At 33.1% G+C, this 21,730-nt stretch overlaps 3 protein-coding genes across 5 annotated transcripts; 2 read left to right on the top strand and 1 right to left on the bottom strand.

The window, feature by feature from the left end:
- The first annotated feature begins 3,269 nt into the window (after window positions 1-3,269).
- LOC148627923 (uncharacterized) lies at window positions 3,270-5,461 on the top strand. Its single transcript, XM_088564699.1, has 3 exons — window positions 3,270-3,710; window positions 3,980-4,210; window positions 4,778-5,461. The coding sequence occupies exons 1-3, from the start codon at window positions 3,557-3,559 to the stop codon at window positions 5,035-5,037; spliced, it is 645 nt and encodes a 214-aa protein (XP_088420825.1). The 5' UTR covers window positions 3,270-3,556; the 3' UTR covers window positions 5,038-5,461.
- A 1,275-nt stretch (window positions 5,462-6,736) lies between these two features.
- LOC148627922 (alanine aminotransferase 2-like) lies at window positions 6,737-12,702 on the bottom strand. 2 transcript variants are annotated; one of them, XM_088581694.1, is made up of 2 exons: window positions 10,990-12,702; window positions 6,737-10,249 (listed from the first exon to the last, which is right to left on the bottom strand). In XM_088581694.1, the coding sequence occupies exon 1, from the start codon at window positions 12,470-12,472 to the stop codon at window positions 11,003-11,005; it is 1,470 nt and encodes a 489-aa protein (XP_088437820.1). In that variant the 5' UTR covers window positions 12,473-12,702; the 3' UTR covers window positions 6,737-10,249; window positions 10,990-11,002. The 2 variants fall into 2 exon arrangements, with proteins under 2 accessions (XP_088437820.1, XP_088437825.1); XM_088581699.1 differs by having other exon boundaries at window positions 8,440-10,223; window positions 10,990-12,617.
- A 231-nt stretch (window positions 12,703-12,933) lies between these two features.
- LOC148627921 (BTB/POZ domain-containing protein 6-like) lies at window positions 12,934-20,605 on the top strand. 2 transcript variants are annotated; one of them, XM_088581703.1, is made up of 3 exons: window positions 12,934-13,050; window positions 14,863-15,141; window positions 17,360-20,605. In XM_088581703.1, exons 2-3 carry the CDS (start codon window positions 14,888-14,890, stop codon window positions 18,456-18,458), a joined length of 1,353 nt encoding a protein of 450 aa, XP_088437829.1. In that variant the 5' UTR covers window positions 12,934-13,050; window positions 14,863-14,887; the 3' UTR covers window positions 18,459-20,605. The 2 variants fall into 2 exon arrangements, with proteins under 2 accessions (XP_088437829.1, XP_088437834.1); XM_088581708.1 differs by having other exon boundaries at window positions 12,941-13,050; window positions 14,868-15,141.
- Window positions 20,606-21,730: the final 1,125 nt, after the last annotated feature.

Below are 21,730 nucleotides of genomic sequence, written 5' to 3'. Positions count from 1 at the left end.
TAAAGTCAGTAGTCAAAATAGTACAGAAAATAAAATAAATTCAGTGGAACCAATATGAACGTTTCAGGACTTTTTAATGTTGATTATTTCATGAACTTTCATGGAATATCATGCATCAAAGAAGTATCGTTTTGCTGGACATATGCCTATACATGTATTTTCCATGGCTTTGCGATAAATCGACGATGATGCGCTTGAATCACACTTATGTGAAATTTAACCGAAAGAAAATCCATCCCTGGCATGTAAATAACTTAATTCAAACAATTAAAAAATCCGAAGTTTTATATTTTTTATTAACATAAATATTTTGCCTATAATCCTGAGGAGGTTAGTTATTCAATAAACCGTGGGTTGTTATTTGATAATCAGACAAGATAATCTTACATGACTATGCACTTATAAAATTTCATCACTCAAGGCCTTGTTTTAATCGCGACCTTTTTCGATTTATGTATTACTCACGACTTTCTGGTCTTGTTAAGAATGTTATCAGCATTTGTTTTGCAATTCATAATTATCATAAAATTAGTTTATTCATTTGTAACAATGTGTTCACATCAAGATAATTTAGTACCAAAATAACAGGCATTTATATGTTAGTATAGTTTAATTTTATTCAGTATAAGGCTGCTCATATAGCAATCCAAAATCAACCACAGTCTCAAAGCCTTTTAAGGACGTCATATTAGAAATCCTTATAATTCAGATCTAATTGGCATTTGCCTTTTCCGTGCATTATGATTGGTTGTTCACTTTCTGCAGACTAGGAGGTGATACTTTTTTCAAATATGTCCCGTGTATATGTACACGTTGTAGCCTTCGCAAACTAACAATATGTCATTTCTTTATCTTTAGTAATCACAGCTAAAAATCCATGTGACTCAAATCCATGCAAAAATGGCGGGAATTGTTTGCTGTCGTTGCCACCACTGAGAAATTATATGTGCGCATGTGTAAATGGTTACAGTGGTCAAGACTGTGAAGAAGCTCCTGGTATGTAATCATCGTTCTTTTTTTCTTTTCTTTTCACTCTCTCAAATAATTGAAATTCAATTGGGCACTGACCATTTTTATACTGGGATTATTTTGAAAGAAAAAAATTATTCCAAATTTTTCCAAATTATTTTTTTTTACCCAGCCACAGACAGAAAGAGTAGTCAAGGGAACCAAGATTATAGCGGTAATCAAAAGAATGTAATCCAGGGACAAAGACCAGACATGGAAAACAGACATACACAACAAAGAACATAAAGTAACTAAAATCATACATACAAAGTAACAAAAGAACATGAGCAACTCGGACTTCACTAAAAACTGGGAGCATGGACCAGGTGCACCGGTAGGATAAGCGTCCTCTGCTTTTCTAGAAACACCCGTCGAGTTGCTCATAAAAAGTCGTCCGGGGTAGACAAACGAATAAATCAGCTTTCATGGTGCAGATGGATACACCATAACGATCCACAAGTTCATGATGACGACCATACCACTTCGTAGTGATGACTTCAATCTTGTAGCAACATAACCCTGTTCCAGAAGCCTATTTGTTAGAGTTCTAGCGCGATACAAAAAGTCTGCGTAGTTTCGGCAAGCTCTGGCATAATATTGTGATATGAACACTCCATACGCAGGTGCTAAAGGGATGTTGCCACAGATGAAAGGAAAGTTGACAAATCTGAATGAAAAGTCATCACGTTTGTCGTAAAATTTGGTCAATAGTATTCCTTTACCATCGATTTCTAAGTGCAGGTCAAGATATGAGGCTGACTTCAGTGTCTGGAGTATCCTTTATCTCAAGTTCTTTGAGATTGATTAAAGATAATACGTCATCTATATAGCGGAAACTGAGATTAAAGGATCTAGCCAAACGATATTCTTTCTTTCGGATCAGATCAGCTATAAAGTCAGCCTCATAAGAGTGTCAGCAAGTAAAGAAGCACAATTTGTTCCCATTGGAATGCCGACCGTTTGTTGAAGAACATGTCCACCACACTGGACAAATATGTTGTCGATTAAAAAATGCTTAGATATTTCCCACATTATTTAACAATATAGATTTTCTATTAAATTTAACACCGGCTGCTGCTGAAAAAAAATGTTTAATAATATTTTAAAGATCCTGTCCCCTATATGTATACGAATTGTGTTTGTTTTACACCAGGAATCTTCTCAGTTTGTTCATCGTTCCCTTGTTTGAATGGAGGGACTTGTTCGACTACACCCTCAGGTTATAACTGTGCATGTCCAAAGAATGTGAATGGCTTTTCGTATTCAGGTCCACGCTGTGAAATTAAGACACAGTCACGTAAGTTTTAAGTCATAAGTCCGACAAACTTCTTTAACTTCGAACTTGAATGATAATGACAAGCAAGATGACGATTGAAATATAATGTTTGGTCAATCTTTAAATGGAAATACTTTAAGGGGGTAGACCTAGAGTAAGGGAAACAACTCTTACAAATCATTGGAACGTTTGTATTCACATTTTTACATCAATCTCATATAAGCATCAAAGTAACATGGAATGATTTCATGCTGATTCAAATGGTACTTTCAAGAGGATTTAGACCATTTCTAAAAAAAATATATTTTTAAAAACCTCTTACGAAAATAGACTATATAGACCTGACTTTTTCTGCATCAAAAAGAAAACAAAATGTTATAAACAACAATTTTAAATGATAAATCACGAACATACTTTCCAGTTGTACAAGATCAATGTTTCAATCAGCCTTGCATGAATGGAGGACTGTGTCAGCCTACCAATAATGGCAGATTTGTATGCATCTGTAAACCTGGTTACACTGGACAATTTTGCCAAACAGGTAAGTATGACTATCTCGAATCTAGTTTCACACCCCTGAATTTACTTCGGCAATACAAGTTGGCTGGCATGCTATTTTCTGACATATTGCCCCCTTAACGTTGGAATATGGAATAACGGAATTCTAACCACTTCTACATCATATCAACACAAATATTACTATTTAATCGATGTTCGGTTCTGATTCTGGTATGTACATCCAGTCATAGATGATAGCCGACGCAGTAAAATTTGTTCTTTTTACTTATAATTGTCTACATTTCATCAGGAGATAACTCATGGCATGCGATTTCAAATTCCAATAGTTTTTTTTTCGCACGCCACTAAGTTATCAGTATTTGGCCAATCAGGAAACAGACCTTTGATCAGGTGACTTGCGTTTTCATGGAAGAGCGTCTTTAAGGTCAAAGGGTTAAAAGCGAAACTATACCGACTGCGTCGAAAAAATGCCAGTATAGACAAAACAGAAAGTGAAAGAAAAATGATTCCGAGACTCAGCTAAAAAAGGAACATGATAACAAACCTCACTCACAGAGTCTTTCATCTCTTATCTTGTGAATCGTAAGTTAAGATGTTTTTTTTTTATAAATAGGCCTTATCAATTTACAAGCATGTACTGCTACAACATGCTTGAATGGCGGAACGTGCACTGTAACCAGTTCCGGTTATAATTGCGCGTGTCCAGCAACTGCAGACCCAACCATAGTTTACACAGGAAAGAACTGTGAGAAGATGTTGGCGATAGATTCTTTTAGTTGTTCCAGTGGACCATGTTTAAACGGAGGTACCTGTATGAATAGTGGAAGTCCCCCTGGTTACTTGTGCCAATGTGTGACGGATCCAAACGGGAAATCGTATGCTGGGATAAGATGTGAGGAAGAAATAAGTGAGTTTTTATTAAGGGGGACATACAATTCATAGCAAGAATCAATTTTCTATTTTAGGTAAGACATTTATAATGAGTAAGAATGACTTGCGTTTACTGCTGTTCTTACAGGTGACGTGTTACGAAGCAATTTTTTTCTGTGTTCGTTCGCTTTTTTATGTCTATATAAATTTGTTGTTTTTCATGCAGTCCATAGTTTGTAGACACGCGAGTATTTTTTGTATGTCGCTACACTAAAGGCTAGCTTTTAGTTTGATTTTTCTTTTCAGCATCTTCAGCAATAATAGATGTGTGTCGTGGTTCTTCCAAGGCCAAAATGGCAGATTCTGAGGAATGTCAGAGGTATTACAATTGTAGCTTGCTATATAACCCAGTGCCTCTACACTTTAAGCAGTACCTTGACGAATGTCCATATCCTCTAGTCTTTGATGACGTCACTAAAAGATGTAACAATTTCACCAGCGTTGATTGTGGAAGTAGGAGAGTCTTACTTGATGGCTGTAAGTTCAATTATTTGTCAAGGACCATTTAAGGAGCTAGACATAGGATAAGGGACACAACTCTTACAAATCATTGGAACGTTTGTATTCAGCATTTTACATCAATGTCATGTAAGCATCAAAGTAACTTGGACTGATTTAATTCAGTTTCAAATGAAAGCTTGGTAAGCTTTGGTGAAATTGAGTATGATACAAGCATGTCACTGATTTCAAGAGTTATGTCCCTTATCCTAGGTCTACCTCCTTTATATGCCAAGCTATTTTTAAAGTTTGTTTTTTCGTTATGTCATTAGAATTTGTAAGTCTGTTCGTTTTTGTTTTTGTTTTGTTTGTATGGGCAAAAGTGAAGAAAAAAAATTAATTCATCTATGTAGAAACTAAACAAACTTTCGTGTAACACACATAAAGGGGAGTACATTATGAATTCAATTGAAACTATGCGAGCTATACAATTCGTGATTATAGTAAAATATCCTGATAAAATTACACCGTCTCCTTGTGAAAACGGAAAAACATTGAACAAAGGCAGAGCACTATAGTTTTATTTATTTTTCTTATAAATAATAGGTGAATACTCCAGGAACAAGCGAACTCCTGGCCACTCAGAGCCATGTATTAATGTTTACCCTAGTTGTAAGAACAAAACTGATGGCCAATACGAGCATCCAAACAAACAGAAATCACCATACTATATCACATGTATCCAGCAAAGGATGATGGGAGTTTCCATGTGTAGCGTCGATAAGTTTCAGATAATAATGTTGTTCTATGAAGGAAAATGTACTAGTAGGTTTCAAATTCCGAAATCAGAAGGGGGATTTATGTAATGATCAATGTTGAGTTAAATTATAGAAGAACTCTTGCATGGTTCAACACAATATCAAACTCATGTGTACATTGACGGGTGGAGATCGAACATTTAGTGTTCCATAAACATGACCAATGCACGTCAGTGGTGGCCAAAAAGTCTGTCTAATGAGACTTACCATTGTATTAGAGGTATCCTTGCAAATATGACATGTTCAGATAAAACTTATGTTTGCAAGCATTTTCACGTTTCATATGCAAGTCGTCTCCTCGACATCATACACTTCACTCTTGATCATGCAAGCCCGATGGTGTAAAAGGTTAGTATCATCCATACGTGTTTATACCACAATCCTTTGCTGCTGTTAGTGAGTTTTTGTTTTATTTTTATAGTGTGCTACATAATATTGAACAGATGAGTATTATAATAAATATTACTTTATCTGTTTGCTTACTCTTTGTGTATCTTAATCTTTAATTATCAAAATTTAAGAATATTAAACTAGAAACACTGAACAAACACACAAAAGTTGGTTGCAATGAAGTAGGCATTTGACAGGAAATGTGAAAAATACTCCATGCAGTTGGTTATTCCCCCTGTCCTTCCTTTGTACATATACTTTTAATATATATCATTGAGCAGTATAAGAGTTGCGCAGGTTTGAAAATGCTTTTCTTTAACATATGTCGCTGTTTCTCAACTTCATGTAAAGTTAAAAGTTACAAATTACACTTATCACTTAAGATTTAGACAAACTTCACACTGGCTGTAGTTGATTATTTACGCTCATGTAGACTATTAAGTTTCTGTAACGCTGCTACAATCAAAGGTTTTCTGTATAGCGTAAGATTGGATGTAGCAATCAGACATACTGAAACTGTGGTTAGATTAGGGTCTTACAAAACGTTTCAAGGTTTCAAGAAGATCTGCTGCCTTGCAAGCTTTAATCTCGTGTTCTTCTTTTTTTGTTTTTGGAACATTTTTGTCTTTTTTAAATTTCAGTATTTCATGTACTTAGTGTCAACATGAGCCCCCTTTGGTCAGACAGCATCGATAAAATCACCCATTTAATATGCATATCATTCGTGCTTGTCTTTCAGTCAGCGATCACTGACCCTGCTTGTTGTCCTAAAGCTCTTGTGACCACCGATTATCCATGAGTTTTGCATAAATTTTGCGGTTGACCAAAAAGGTCAAATGTGAATCTTAACGCCTTTTTTCACTGCACATGAATGTTTATTCTATCTGTATCTTAAACCGTATTCGTATTTCCCAATTTATATACGCGTTTATTTATGATACACTGTGAAACATGTCTAAACCAAACCCTGAATAATAATAAAACCTGTATAAAATGGGCACTTTATACCATCCCTTCATATCAGTTTAAATGTGTATTTTGAGCTTTTGTTGACTGAACACCTGTCCAAAACGAACAAATTTTAAAATACAAATGGAGGACGGTTTAGACAGGTTTAATTGTAGTACTGCCAACATTCATCTTGTATCGACCTGGTGTTTTTCACAATTTCATTTTACGCTACCGGTCTTCTCCGTGAAGGACTTGGTTTGGCGCATGTCAAATCGATTGTGTTTTTTTTCTACCTCGATTGAAATTTCACTCAATAAGATCTTTAAAACTGAAAATCCACAGCAGTTTTGTTTGGCCCAAAATATTTTTGTACTACATGTACTTCAAGTATGGCCATTAACATTCAAAACTTTCTATTAATTTATTACTGAAAAATACTATCAACAGTTACTTACAGCACAGCTTAAGCTCATGGCATATAACAATACAGATATATAATTGTACACAAAACCAAAAAATTAAAATAAAATCAATAAGTGAATTTAAGGAGGACTAGATTGAGAGAGAGGCATCAAATTTTAATAAAGATAAAAGTCTAGAATCCCAAGAAAAACAATCTGTCCAATCCAGAAGTTAAAAAAATGGTATCAGTCTATAATTGCTCATTTTTGTCAAATTTTGCACAAGATTAACAACAACAAAATATTCTTATAAAAAAGTCCAACCCCAAAACCCCCAAATGTGTCACTGCTAGCTGATTACACAGGAGTGAAAGTATATATAGCATCAACAGTTATCTCCCATAGGTTGTCAAAATTAAAAGTATACTTCAAACAATTTATAGTTTCAAATGAACAGTGGTATTTAACTATACCTATTAAAACACAATTAAAACAATAGGCCACAAAAGGACAAAAATATTTATAACCTGACTGTACTAGATCATGACATAAAATGACATTTTTTTGCATATCAAGACATTTATATATATTTTTCTACAAAACAATATATGGCTTCAGAATTTGTGTTGATATAATTCAGTAGTTACCATGGTAACAAATGATAAAACAAATAGATTTCTATTTGTTAATAAATGGCACTGATTAGCACTTAAAATATATAAAGTCCCTGTTGGAAGCAACAATAATTCATTCAATAAGACAATACAAAAAGACCAAAAGAAGTTAAAATACAGCCCACCCCCCAAAAAAATGTGAAGGAAAAATTATTTGTATCACCTGAATTTTCTAACCATACATTACTTCTAATCATTTCCTCAATCAAACACTCTATCTTTATATTCTCTATAAATCCTTACAGTTTTTCAGTAAATTTGCTATTACTACAGTGAAATCTTTCTAAACTGAACCCTAAATAATCCAAAAATCTGTCAAAATTAGACATCTTAACTTTTTAAAGTGCCTTTTTATCAATTCAATGTATTTTGAACCTTGGTAAACTGGACACCTGTCTAAACTGAACACCTGTGTAAACCAAACAAATTCTATAGTCAAACAGTAGTTCAATTTAGACAGGTTTCACTGTAGAAGAATTTTAATTTCCCTCATTTCTTTAATCCTTCAAATTTCACTAAAATTCTTTTCCCCAGTCATTTCTAACCTCTCAATTCTTCACTCCATACCTTCCTCTTCCTCCACTTTTATCTCAAACATGTCAGGAGGTGTCAATGAAAAGGGTGACACAAGAACAACTCCTATATAAATATCTTTGGAAATAAACCTATCAAATTCACTAATATTGAACTTTATAAGGGAAACTCCTCAAAAAGGTGTCATCTTAAGAAAACTAAAAACAAAACCATTGTGTACATGTGTCAGTCTTTTTTTTTTAAATTCAAACTACCTTTTGCAACTGTTTTTTCATGAGAGTAAATATTTAATTACATCCACATAACTGAATTAAAATACATGATAGGATTATAATGCACTGCTTACTAAAAACTTAACCAAGCCTAAATAAGCAGTTGATAAGCAAAGTCATTTCCAAGAGAGCTTTATAGGTTTATATTTATGTATGTAAGTTGACATTTCATGTCCAGTAAGTGACTATTTTCTTTTTACAGGAAAATCCAATAAAAACTTCAAAAGATTTTTATAATATTTTTTAAAAAGGTCACAGAAGAAAAAATATATAAATATATTATTTTGGATACATGTTAATTAATTTAATACAAATTCAATGGGTACCCTGAATGGTAAAGAATCGTTAAAAACTCTACAATATATAAGGTGAAGTGTATAAAGATGTCCATCATAGAAAATTGGCAAGTAACAAATTATTTCCCTTTGATACAGGGGTTATTTCCCTTTGATATAATGGTTATCACATATGATTACTTGTCTGTGTAAGTTCAATAGGATTAGGCCATTTCTGGCTGCTTCACTAAAAATAGCTTGTTTTGTGTTATGAGAAATGCTGAGTATTTATAATAGCATGTAAGTTAATTCAACAATCTAAATATAAAACAATACCTATTTTACATGGCACCGTTACTCTAATTTAACTCTATATGTAAGATAATAAAAGTGCATAGACATCTACTTCATAAATAAATAAAAAAATCACATATCAATTAGGTTATGGTAGGATTTGTGATGTCCTGCAGGCAGGTCATAATATTTTAGTAATAATGGATAATTATAGTGACTTACAAGAGGGTTTGCACATTTTTTTGTCATTTCCATTGAAACTTACAAAAAAGGTAATGACATTTTGCCAAATATAAAGATGTGTGTTTCCTGTTTTCCTAACCACCCTATTTTTTCAGCCAAAAATAGTGTATCCTAAAGTTCTTCTTTGTCATTAGCCAATATGCACTGTTAAAGTTAGAATGTCTCTCCAACAGTCTCAATGTAAAAATAAATGAAAAATAATCTACCTTCTAACCCTTTTTTTCATACATCTAAGAGGAAGCACACATATTTTTTTGCCTTATCCCATGAAACAAAGTGCATAAAAATGTAGAAATAATTTTACAATGTACATCAAAAATAAAATAACAAACTGAACTTCCAACCTTAAAATAAGAAACAAACAAAACAAAATAAAATAACAAGAAGCTAACAGGAAAGTCATACATTGGTGTAGTAATTTTGAAACAAGTATTTACAAAACTGTGCACCAAAATACCTTAATAATAAAACAGAGCAAACACATATAAACATATACATTGCCACGTTTTTTTCCCCCTATATTTGCCTGGATATAGCTATATTTTTTGTTGTTGAAATTAATATGAGATTAGAACCAAGCATGTTATTCCATGTAATTCCATATTGACCTCATTTAAAAAAATATACATCATCCATCTAAAATGTATCTATCTAAAATTCATGCACATGAAACAACCTCTTGACTTTTCAAATTTATTCTAATTTTGTGAAACTTTTTTAAATTTCACCATAATGTAAAATATGAAGCTGTAAATACATTTACATGTAGTCCTACATGCATATCATTATTTGATTAAAGTCTGCAAGAAGGAAACTAATTTTAAGTCATACAGTACAAGTCTGATTGACAAATAACAAATCAGATATACATTTGTACATTTAAAAGAACATGATATAGAGGTGTCTATGGCACTATGGTTAAGGTTATTATAAATAACAAAAAAAGATGGTCCAGAAAACCAATTCAACTCGAAAAATAAAAACAAGATACAACTAAAAACGAAGAAAAACAAAACATAACAAGTTAATACTTTATCATTTTGTATACTGATAGTCCTGGATTCACTCGAATTTTTTCTTCAATTAAAGCTAAAGGTATCGCAGAATAGGAAAGGTCATATGTAGATTTACACATACTAGAAGGAGGAGTTTCAAGCATTCAGAAGGTGAAAACTTTCCGTAACTTCAACTGCAGCAGATCTGAAGAATTAAACAGAAGTATGTGCCTGTAAAAATAAAATAATCAGGAAGTAATGTATGTGTAGAGGAATAGTTGCTATCAAGTGGCAGTAACAAAATATGAAAACAAGGTATTTATAGCATAACAGCATCATAAGGAGATGGCAAAAATAAGAAAATATAAAATGAATATTTAAATGTTGAGTTATCTCCCTTTAAATGGTTTACCTGAAGAAATATTTAAACAAAATAGAATAAGTTTAATTTTGATATTCTACACTATTGATTGGCTTCAAAATTCAAACTGACAAATGGACCATTCACTACTAGAAGAAGTTACAGAGGATTTCAATACATTATTACGAATTTTTAAACAGATTTCAATGCTCAGTTTTATGCATGATAAATAATCTTTTTAAGTATTATGCATTTGAATAACTAATACATGCAAGTAGCTCAAACATCTTTTTGTAACTATCCCAACAGGTACGCATGCACATGAATCTATATTAGGCATACATGTTAAATAAATCATTACCCAAAGAAAACAAAAACATTTGATTTGTGCATGAACAGCAGGCAATAAATTATTTATGTTTATATACCAGTACATTGTACATATGTACATTACAAAAAAAAAGTTTCAGTGTCAATAGTACATTTTACTTCCATGAAAGTATGGAACAATGAACCCTTTTGAGTCCAGTTACTCCACTAGGAATAGAAATTTACTTGATCTAAAAAAAAAGTTTCTCACTGTGAAGAGTATCAAGCATAATGTACTAACCATGATAGTTTAATTACTTGTACTTGGCTAGGAACTTCAGATGAAACTCTTTGAATGTCTGTAGAACAGTCCTTATCTGATCAAGGGGAGGCAGGATGGTCATACGGAAGTGGTATGTTCCTTCTTTTTGTCCAAACCCACTACCTGGGACTACACAAAGTCCAGTTTCTTCTAGGAGTGAGAAACAATAAAATGAGTCAGGTGTTTGTTTCTTCTCTTTTGCAGCTTCAACTGCTTTGGGTGGTAAGAAAATCTGTGGAAAAGAGTACATGGCTCCTTGTACAGTTTGGCATTTGATTCCTTCAATGGAGTTAAAAAGTTCTGTAACTAGCTTTGCTTTTTCCTTTAGTTGTGAGAGAACAAAAGTTTTCTCCTTCATAAATAACTCATACGATGGGTCTCCTAGAACTGGTGGATTAGTAATGCAATCAATAACAACTTGTCCAGTAATTGGTGGACAAAGCTTGACAGAAATTGTCTTCATCAGGCATTGTTTAACAGCTGGGTGGAAATTTACAACCTCAAAATATCCTCCTCTGAATCCACATTCTCCCATGAAGCCCTTAGATGCTGACATAAAAGATGCAAGCTCATGCCTATTGTAAGGTGCCCCCATTTCCATCAGAATTTTCTTAAATGAGAAGAATTCAGAACCTTCGGCATAGATATTGTGCTGATAAACTTCATCAGATAAGATCATTAGCCTTTCATCATGGGCAAACTTGATAATATCTTGTATGTTTTGCTTGGTTAAGACTTGCCCTGTTGGATTGCCTGGGTTGATAACACAGATTGCCCTGGGAAGACACTTTGCCTTGGCTGCTCCTATTGCCCTTTTGAGTTCACTTAGGTCAAGTGACCAATTATTTTCTTCATTCAGATAGTAAGGTATAGGATATGCATTGTATTCAGTAAGAGTAGCTGAATAAAGTGGGTACTGAGGAACTGGGATCATTATTCCAGCCTTTTCATTACCAGTTTTCCCAGTCATCAGCATGCTCAAAATTGTTTTTATTCCATCACTTGCACCTGTGCATAGAACTATATCATCACTTTTACTTGGAAATCCATCCCGTTTCTCTATATATGCAGCTATGTCTTGTCGTATAACTTCAACTCCAGGACTAGCACTGTAAGATCCTATACTGCTTCCTCTGCAGCCAGCCAAAATACGCTTGGCTCGTTCCTTAGTGTCTGCTGGGAAATCTGGGTTTGTCAACAGCTCAGGATAAGCACATAAAGCAACAACTTGTCTAATGAATGTGATAGGAACTTGTCCTGTAGCATGACAGTCACCAATATTGGCAGGCAAAACTTTATCAAAGGGTTTCTTAGCGCCTTCACTTAACTCCTTTCCAATTTCAGCTGCTCTTGCAACAATTGGACCCCTTACAGCATACTCCATATTTTTGACATTTGGGTTGACATTCTCCAAAAGGAGGACTGGTACATGTGAAGATTCACTATTATTGTTGGTCGCCATTTCTGCTATTCTTGCCGATCTAGGACTAGGTTATGAAACCTAATTATAAATGTTCTGAGAGAATAGTTTGGTCACAAGTTTTATACCTGAAGAAAAATCAATAGGTCATGAATACTTTGCTGGTGCATTTACACTGTCAAGTTAAATTTCAATATTTGTCCTTCATATGTCCCTGTTTTTAATATACTTCTTGACGTGATGGAAAGTCAGTCACTTCTTCAACCGGAAGCAGTTCGTGGGCGTTAACCTGGTACAACCAATAACACCAATCAATTAAAAGTAAAACATAACGTACGATAATTTATAAAAAAAAACATACTTTAAGAACGGTTTTTGGAGAGACTGTTTATTAGCTTGTAGCTTCATTTGAGTAAAAAATTGAAGTTCATTTTTTGTCATTTTTACAGTTGTACGATTTCATCAAACTGAATAAACAATTTCAACAAAAATAACAGTAAAGACAATTATATACGCAGTTATTCCCCTTTCCCTGATGGCAGCTGCTTTGTCATAGCTTTGTTTACATTCGATGTTATAATTCATGGTTCTACCGTGTTATGTTATGCTGCAGTTAAGTAGTGAGTATTTGATCACAAATTAAACTTGTTTTTGTCTTTAAATAGAAAGAACAAAACTTGAAAAAAAACAGTAGCTTGAGTTAAGTTGATAATCTAATGCTGGATGTTCATTGTACTGTCTACAAATATCCTTGTACATGTACATAGTACTTGTTCAATCTATTTAAAAAAAGATCTTATGTAACATCCAATAGTATCCTGTTTGAAATACTTTTTACAAAATGAAATCAAATTTAATCTGGGGATATTTTATACTAGTTAAATGTTTTCCGTGACAATTAAATTGTTTCCATACTCAACCCAATGATGATTAAACACACAAGTTTCTGAAAGGGTTTTCTATAGGGGTATAATAAAAAAAGTGTGACTTTGTTTGTTGTTGTGTTAAAAGCGTTCACAGTGTTATATGTGTAAGCGATTTGGATAGTTTTTGATATGACATGTTATCCAGGATGCTTTTAGCTATTAATTTTCATCCAAGATGTTTTCAGATGTTAATAAGTATCCTGATATCTCATGGGATGTTTTACAAATAGCTTTTCGACCAGGATATTTAATTAATAAATATTATCCATTTTATTAAGAGTATGAATTCTGTTCACTCTTCATATGTGAACTATATTCAGGATATCATTTAATAGTATGAAATAATATCCTTAGTACAATTATGATACATGTTCACTCTATGTGAACTATTTTCTGGATATCATTTAATAGTGTAGTATCAAATAATATCCTGTGTACAATTAGGAATACCTCTAACTTTTTCATAATAAACTGCATGTATAGTAAATGCCATTGTTCAAGTAGTGGAAACAATTTATACATGTACATGTAGGTGTGGTAATTTTTTCATAGTGAAATATTATCCTTTGGAAAATAGCTAATGTGAAATAATTTCCACCTGATAAGATTTCATCTGGATAATATTATGTCTTACACCATTAGTTGAAACAGACAGAAAGGGTCAATCAGGTTATCATGATATCAAATTTTCTACATATTTGCAAACAGAGTAATACAGGGAGTGTATACATACATATGCATTTGAAGTATCTGAACAATCAGAGACATTGATAACTGTGAAAGATTAATAACTTCTTTTTCCAGCCATATAACTTTCATAAATATCATGCAGTATTTCCCTTATCCACACAAATATATTTTTCTTCATTGCATACATTGTAGTTACCATATTTGATAACCCTGAATTAAGTTATCAAATTTACAAACTTTTACAAGGCTGTATCCATTTGTGTATTTTGGAAGTAAGATAAGTCATTCTAGGAATGTATAGTACAGAAGAATTTTGTAAAATCTTTAAAAAATATTGGCCTTTTTCAATCTTAACTGTAAAAAGTTCTTGGTTTTGGGTCATCATGTTGCTTTCTTTCTCCTTTATAGTCCAATATTTGTATATGTATACATATTACACTTGTCAATTTGGTTTTATGTAACCTATTAACAGGTTTAAAAGTGTTACACTGAGAGATTGTAAAGAAATATTACCAATTACATTTGTATTAGTGTTTTTTGAATAACAAATCTCAATTATTGTGTCATGGGATGTAGCAAGATTTCTCTTATTTTTCAGATACAACAAAAGTGTTTTTAGTATACTTATTGAATTTGAAATTGTATTAATGTAAGTCTTTCTTGTGTACATGTACAAATGTACATCACTATTAAGTCAACATACATTTTCATTTTAAAGCAATATATTTTACCTTCATTTTATATAATAAGTGATCAGAACTATAAATTATATCAAATGAAAAAATTAACATTCTAATAAGTACTTTGCTTTTTAAGTTTAGATTAATTAAGTCAGTTTGCAATGGCCTCTTCGGATGACGACTGGCAATCTTCCAGATCCCTTGTAGAGTGTAATAGATACATGTTAGAAAATGCCATTGGTTGTGATGTTACGTTCCTTGTTGGAGAGGAAAAGACTAAGATACAGGCACACAAATATATTCTGATTGGTCGAAGCTGTGTGTTCTTTGCCATGTTTAATGGTCCCTTGGCTGAAACCAGTGAGGAGATAGTTCTTCCAGACATAGAGTCCCCTGTCTTTAGGATTCTTCTGCAGTAAGATTTTATTTTTGTTCATAAATCACATTTTAAAACAATGTTTTCCTTAAAAAATACACTGGTTTAAAACAATTAGAAATGAGATGAAATTTAACAAAGTTTTAAAGAGATTATATATATGCTATCCTCCATCCATAATTATAATGTAGAATCAGCATCTTTCTATGGACTTTTACCAATTGAAATTTGGTGCATATGTTGTCTTTAGGAAAATATTGAACCTTCGGTAGTTTTAAAACCCATAGGGGATGCAACTATTTACAAAAGATTCTGTCTACTAGAAAACTACTGTGAAAATACTTTAATTCGAGGATACCAATATTTGTGGATTAGGTAAGAAACACAAGTTCATGGATTCTTGAATTCATGGTTTTGAAATTCTCAGTATACACATCAATGAAAATCCCTTTCTGTTGGGAACCAAATTTCATGGATTGGCCTCCCCACGAAAACCACGAAAACTGGTACCCCATGAACAATAGTATTTTAACAGTGTATGTAGGAACATACTCTCCAACCTCATCATCAACTCCTGTATTATTTTCTTATACCTATTAGTTACAAATATACTTGTCAATATCAACTCGTAATAAATCAAAGCATAAGTGTATTTTTTACCAGTGTTGACAACACTGGATTTCTAAGGCCTTCCATTGGTTATTAATCTGAACAAATTTCATTTTTGATTTTAAAAGAAATCAATATATGTACCTGGTGTAATATCTATTGGTTTTATTGTCTTAGCCTCACATTTTATTTCATTTAGTGATAATGGTTATGTGACCTTGTGGTTTATAAAACACACACATTATTTATATAAAAAAAGAGAAATGATTTGATTTAAAAAACCTTTTTATCAGTAAATAATGAATTATTTATAATTATGTTAGTTATGACCTCATAAATTTGGTTAATTCATGGACCACATAAATTTAATGAATTTTCGGAGTCCTTATGAGAATTTCTGGTCATATAAATAAGGGAGTGCTATAAATATAAAAAATACCTAATTTAAAAATATTGCAAATTTCAGTATGCTGTACATGTGCTTCATGGAACAATCTCTCATCAGCATAAGAACCAAATATATATTGTCAATGAGATCTAAATATATATATATAGAAACAAGTGTTTAAAACTTGCTCCAATATTAAGTTAGTTACTGAATTTCACAAATATCAGCCAATTGTATAATTAAAATTAAAATTCAATTTTATTAATCCAATCATGATCTCTTGTGAGGGGTGGACCTTTACATTCAACATTAATATTCATCAGAATATATGTATAATTCGTTGCATGTTGATACCTGGAGTTGTATGATACATCTCATTAACATGTACATGTATAAAATCGTAAAATATTTTAGACAAAGTGCAAATGTATTCACGGTCTATGCATCTTTGCTATATGAATAATAGGGCGTGGTCATCACCCCTAAAGCATGGCCACGAAGAAGGAATTGAATTCCGTATTTTCATTTTGAAACTATAGATGTTCTCATAAATATGTAGTATGATTCCACTATATATACTTTCTCAGTATGAATTCAAAAGAATCTACTCCGTAAGAGGTTGGAACTCCGTACCTCCATACCCCAAGGTATAATATTGCACCAAGTCATAAAATAGCTTGCCAGACAACCTCTAGCATACTGAAATATCAAAATCCAAATAAAAAGAGGAGGGTAGCAGGGTCAGAAGAAATTCGGTCTACTTCTAGCATCGCTGGAGTAAATCGAATTTCGTAATATACTCGTGTCAGTCCCGTGTAAAGTTGAGAGATCTTATTTATCCATGGCACATTGGAACAATTGTTTGTGGTAAATAAATGTACCCATTGACTCCGGTGCATCACAATTACTCCTAATAATCTAGATCTATAAATACTCTCAAATCGTATATGAAGGTATATGTAGCATTACTCATAGTGGTATGATATCTATTTCAAAATATTAAATTTTATTAACAGAAATAATGAGGCGATATCTGAAGATAATTGATTTCTGACTGTCTGTAATAGGTTTAACACACCACGTCTTTGCGCTGTTTATTGTTGTTGACTATGAGGAAAACGCAGATATTAAAGCATATCATTAAAGCGAGAAACATGATGGCTCTTATAAATCTCATCTGCTGTAGTTACGACCAAATGTCATTATTATGATGTCTTTGTTACTCTACGAAATAGTTGTGATAATTTCTCTTCTTTCCAGGTATCTGTATTGTGAAGACACTGATATCAAACCAGACTTGGTCCTACAACTTTTGTATGCTGCTAAAAAGTATTCTGTCCAATCTCTTGTCAAGGTCTGTGTAAAATATTTAGAACTGGACAGATCAGCTGACAATATCTGTACCATATTTGAACAATCGTATATTTTTGACGAACAAGATTTACAAGAAAAGTGCCTTGCTTATATTCGAAATCATGCCGCTGATGTGATGTTATCTAACGATTTCCTTGAACTAAGTCCCCACTGCTTAGAGCTCATTTTGCAGGATGACTTGCTTAGGGTTGACGAACAAACTATATTGAATAGCGTTTTGAAGTGGGCTTCAAGCAAATGCCAAAAGAAAGGGAAGGAAGACAACGGACAGAACCAACGGGCCGAGTTAGGGGATCTGCTGTTTTTGGTACGTTTCCCGCTTATGGGAAAGGACTATTTTACAGATGTTGTTTCCGAAATGGATATTCTGACAGACAGTGAAAAGGTAGACCTGTTCAAATTCTTTTATCAGAAGGGTCATAAGTTATCAACATTCACAGCCCGTGAACGTAGTGAAAGATTGGATGAACTGGATGCCAAAGACGCGGAAGACAATCGTCCAATACAGACGTGTATTCGGTACCAATCAGTGTATGAAGATGGTTCTTGGTATTGTGGCGGGGAACCAGATGCCGTAGCATTTACGACAAACCGCCCAATTACGCTGCATGGCGTTCTTGTGTATGGGTCATACATTGGCGAAGGCGTTTACGACATCACTTGTTCCCTATATGATGTTTCTGATCATGAGGTTGCAACGCGACGCACACGTCTTAAAACCAGCGAATCACAACATACTTACCCAGTCCTTTTGGAACATCCCGTAAGTATTTCGAACAGCAAGAAACATACTGTCGTTGTCAAATTGACTAATGCGGAGGGACTTGATACATATCAGGGGAAAGGTGGTACGACAAGCGTCACCTGTGGGTCTGTTCGCTTTTCCTTCAGCAAGTCCAAATATAGCAGAAACGGTACAGATACTAAAATAGGACAAATACCTGGTTTGTTGTTTACCTGTGATGATGAAGATTCTGATGATTGAACTTGAAAAGTTTGCTTTGCTTTGCCATCATGTGTTCAGTATTATATTGTTTTCCAGTTTTTGCATTTGTTGATAAGATTGTTACCACTATTATTGCCATGTTTGTATATTGCCTGTTGCATGATTTCTAGCATTTTGACAATGAAATTTTATGCCTTATAAAAATAATATTTTTTTTGTAAAATCCTACTGTATTCCAGTCATACCACACAAAATATAATTCTGGTTAAATAGGAAGCACCACGTCTGTCAGTCTGTTCGTGTATTAAGTTATATTGAAAGCACAACTCCAATACCACTCAAAATGTAACAAGATGAAATTTCGTTGGAAGATTATTCATCATTTGTAGGGGTGCTTCATGAGAGATATTTATTGTCTGATATAAAGGGAGTTTATCCAACTTAAGGGTTGAACATAATTGAAGTCCAATTCGCACGTGTTACCCTATGTGAGCTAGTTCACAGTTTCCCTAGTTAGTGTCATATTTATCACAATACTTTTGCATGCTTCTCTATAGAAGCAGGATGACCTTACGATATGTATTTACACCAGTATGGTTGGTTTTGAAGTTGTTAACAGTTTTTCAAAGGAGAGATCATGTTTATTACTAAATACACTTTTGATGGCAGTTCTGATTTTGATTATATTTATTGTCTGAATTAGGCTAATTGTGTAGAAGTGATATCTATATCATCAGCTTAATTTTAGTTTATCAGTGGGGAAATTGTTAAGCTTATAGAAAATATCAACCAAAGCCTCAGTTTAGTTATTTGATCTTCCGAAATAATCAGTTCTTACAATATCACCAAGGCATGCATCAATAAATGAAATCTAAATTTTTACAAGACCATAAACTTATTGATAAAACTTATCTTTATAGAAACCAACCGTTAGGTCAAGTTTTACTATAATTTTCAAAGAAAATACCAATTCCGTGACGGAAAGCACCCCTTGCTTTCGTTGGAATTACGAATTACGAATATATTTATATTTTTTTTTCATTTTAGTGAGTGATCAGAGTAAAAACAGTAACATTGCGAAGGTTTTATAAATAATTATCATCCTTGATTCTAAAACACAAAGTATCAGTCTGCTACCATGGCCCAAGTGTATGAATAGACGTGTGTTTAAAATAGGATACGACGGCCTGAGAAATTTATAGAATCTTACGAGGGTCTACGGCACTGAAACGCAAAGCATCTGGTATAGAATTCGTTTATGTTATGCATATCCATTTTAGTGTATGGACCAGAGAGAGTTGTAGAATCTGATAATTAAAAAAATCATTTATGAGGTCCGTGAGTGAAACCGCATAGTCGATGTTGAAAGCCGCTGCCTTACAATACGAAGATATTTTTGAACTGACGTGAGACCCCATCCCGCTTTTGTTGAAATATTTTTTTAATTTCGTGCAAAAGTTTGGCCAAAATGAAAAAAAAATAAATGGCCTAAAACCTTTAGCTCTGGAACCTCTTTTCAATATCTCTGGATCCGCCCATGGAATATGGTAAAATCACAACACGTATCATACAAAAACTCATCATTCGTCAGTTCTTGCGTACCATACTATGATATTAAGTAGTAGTCTTTGAAAGAATCGTGCAAATTCTGTAAAATGAGATACACTCCCAAAAAAGCTACACATTTTTATTTTTGTTATTAAGTTGCTTTATAGGTTTATATGGTGAAATGTTTCAATTTTCATTCCAATTTGTCTGCTCTTAGTACATAATCCACATTTAAATTCCAACAGTTTCTATTATATTTTAGTTCCATTTACAGAGTTATCTCCCTGCATTTTGAATTCTACCGTACACAATGTATGACTTTTTTATCTTAAGAACACAGGTTATTTGAAAAACCACATGTTAATTTCTGTTAACTATAACATTTGAAATACACTATTAAAAGTGAAAATATGTAGGCTTTCCAACCATGTTTCACATTTTGCATGATTCTTAGCTGGAGTGCTACTTAAAATTATTAAGGAAAAGACCACGCCATGGAAATGGAAACAAAAGATTATTTTTATCTTGAAATCCTGGATTTAATTTGTCTTGTCAGTCGATGAGCCATATTTATTCCATTGCAGATACTCCTGTTATATCTTAAACGAAAAAAAATAAAATCTTCATTTTTATAAAAAGATTGTTTCAACTTTTATCTGTTTCTTGGAGAAAATCTATGCTGTATAAAAAAAAGCAAACTTGGCGGTAATAAGACGACAAAAAGATAGCTATTTCCACTGCATTAAATGGATTATTTACTGAATTTCATCATAAACAGCTTTTATAATTATAGTTTATCTGTTGTGCTGTTGAGCTATTCCCTGCCGTCTTTGCAGATAAAAGACAACATTAGTTTATGAGTTTCAACACACCTCGCAGAACTAGAAAATAACAATAGTACATTGCCAATTGAATGATATTGTAGATACAGAAATTCCAAAGGATGGGGACATATCACTGGTTATCAATTTTAATAAAACTCTTCGGGCATTTAGGGGGACTCGGCCTCATTGGACCCGCCTATGAATTGGGACAAGGATTGCACAAAAAAAAGACTGAATATCTACTTACTTTTTATTTAACATTTGGACTTGGAAACTAAAAGGGTTAGCAATGGGTCAGGACATGACATTAACCGAGATGTAAATATATTATTCAACTGGCCTCTGGACGTTTACATACATTAAGGACACTTAATCGTAATTTTTTTTTTTCATTAGCCTTGGCCTTGTACGTCATAACAAAGGACCATAATAGTAAAATGCTAGAAAGTTTTTGTTGTAGAAGAATTTACCGACTAAGGTGATATATCATTTATAACGGACAATGATGACATTACACAAACTACATGCTAAACTTATTTATCAAAAAGATAGTGTTCGGTTAATTAGCATTTTTTTAACTCTTACATTTGAACTGAAAAATGAAGCATCGGTAATTCTTTTAAATTGACTCGATTTATAATACATTCAACAAGAACCGCATCAATAGCAACTGGTTTACATAGGTGTTGTCATGAAAATTACAGGACAAAGAAAACAAAAACAAAACGACAGACTCCACAAACAGCACACGAAATCCAACAGAAAATACCCGGATAAACTAACTAGAAAATAAAGTACGGACCAGCTGGAGTTGTCCATCTGAATTGTTAACTATCAAGTTTTTCCCGACCCACAACATATGGCATATAGAGTCGGTGATTAGAGGTGGTAACAAAGTTTCATTTTTTTTCGTTCTAAGTATTTTACACCCCTTTTTAA

The sequence above is a fragment of the Perna viridis genome, chromosome 1 (assembly GCF_037379345.1).
Source record: "Perna viridis isolate PV_CMFRI_1.1 ecotype Kerala chromosome 1, ASM3737934v1, whole genome shotgun sequence".
NCBI classification, from domain to species: Eukaryota; Metazoa; Mollusca; class Bivalvia; order Mytilida; family Mytilidae; genus Perna; species Perna viridis.
Note: the sequence above shows the minus strand (reverse complement) of the source record. Positions and strands in the feature narration are given on the sequence as shown.

What these genes read in the sequence shown, in the direction of transcription:
- LOC148627923 (XM_088564699.1), top strand. Translation starts at nt 3,557, where the DNA reads ATGTTGGCGATAGATTCTTTTAGTTGTTCCAGTGGACCATGTTTAAAC. An exon ending in AAGATGTGAGGAAGAAATAA is followed by an intron (nt 3,711 to 3,979) that starts GTGAGTTTTTAT and finishes TTTTCTTTTCAG; the next exon opens with CATCTTCAGCAATAATAGAT. An exon ending in GAGAGTCTTACTTGATGGCT is followed by an intron (nt 4,211 to 4,777) that starts GTAAGTTCAATT and finishes TATAAATAATAG; the next exon opens with GTGAATACTCCAGGAACAAG.
- LOC148627922 (XM_088581694.1), bottom strand. Translation starts at nt 12,472, where the DNA reads ATGGCGACCAACAATAATAGTGAATCTTCACATGTACCAGTCCTCCTT.
- LOC148627921 (XM_088581703.1), top strand. Translation starts at nt 14,888, where the DNA reads ATGGCCTCTTCGGATGACGACTGGCAATCTTCCAGATCCCTTGTAGAG. An exon ending in GTCTTTAGGATTCTTCTGCA is followed by an intron (nt 15,142 to 17,359) that starts GTAAGATTTTAT and finishes TCTTCTTTCCAG; the next exon opens with GTATCTGTATTGTGAAGACA.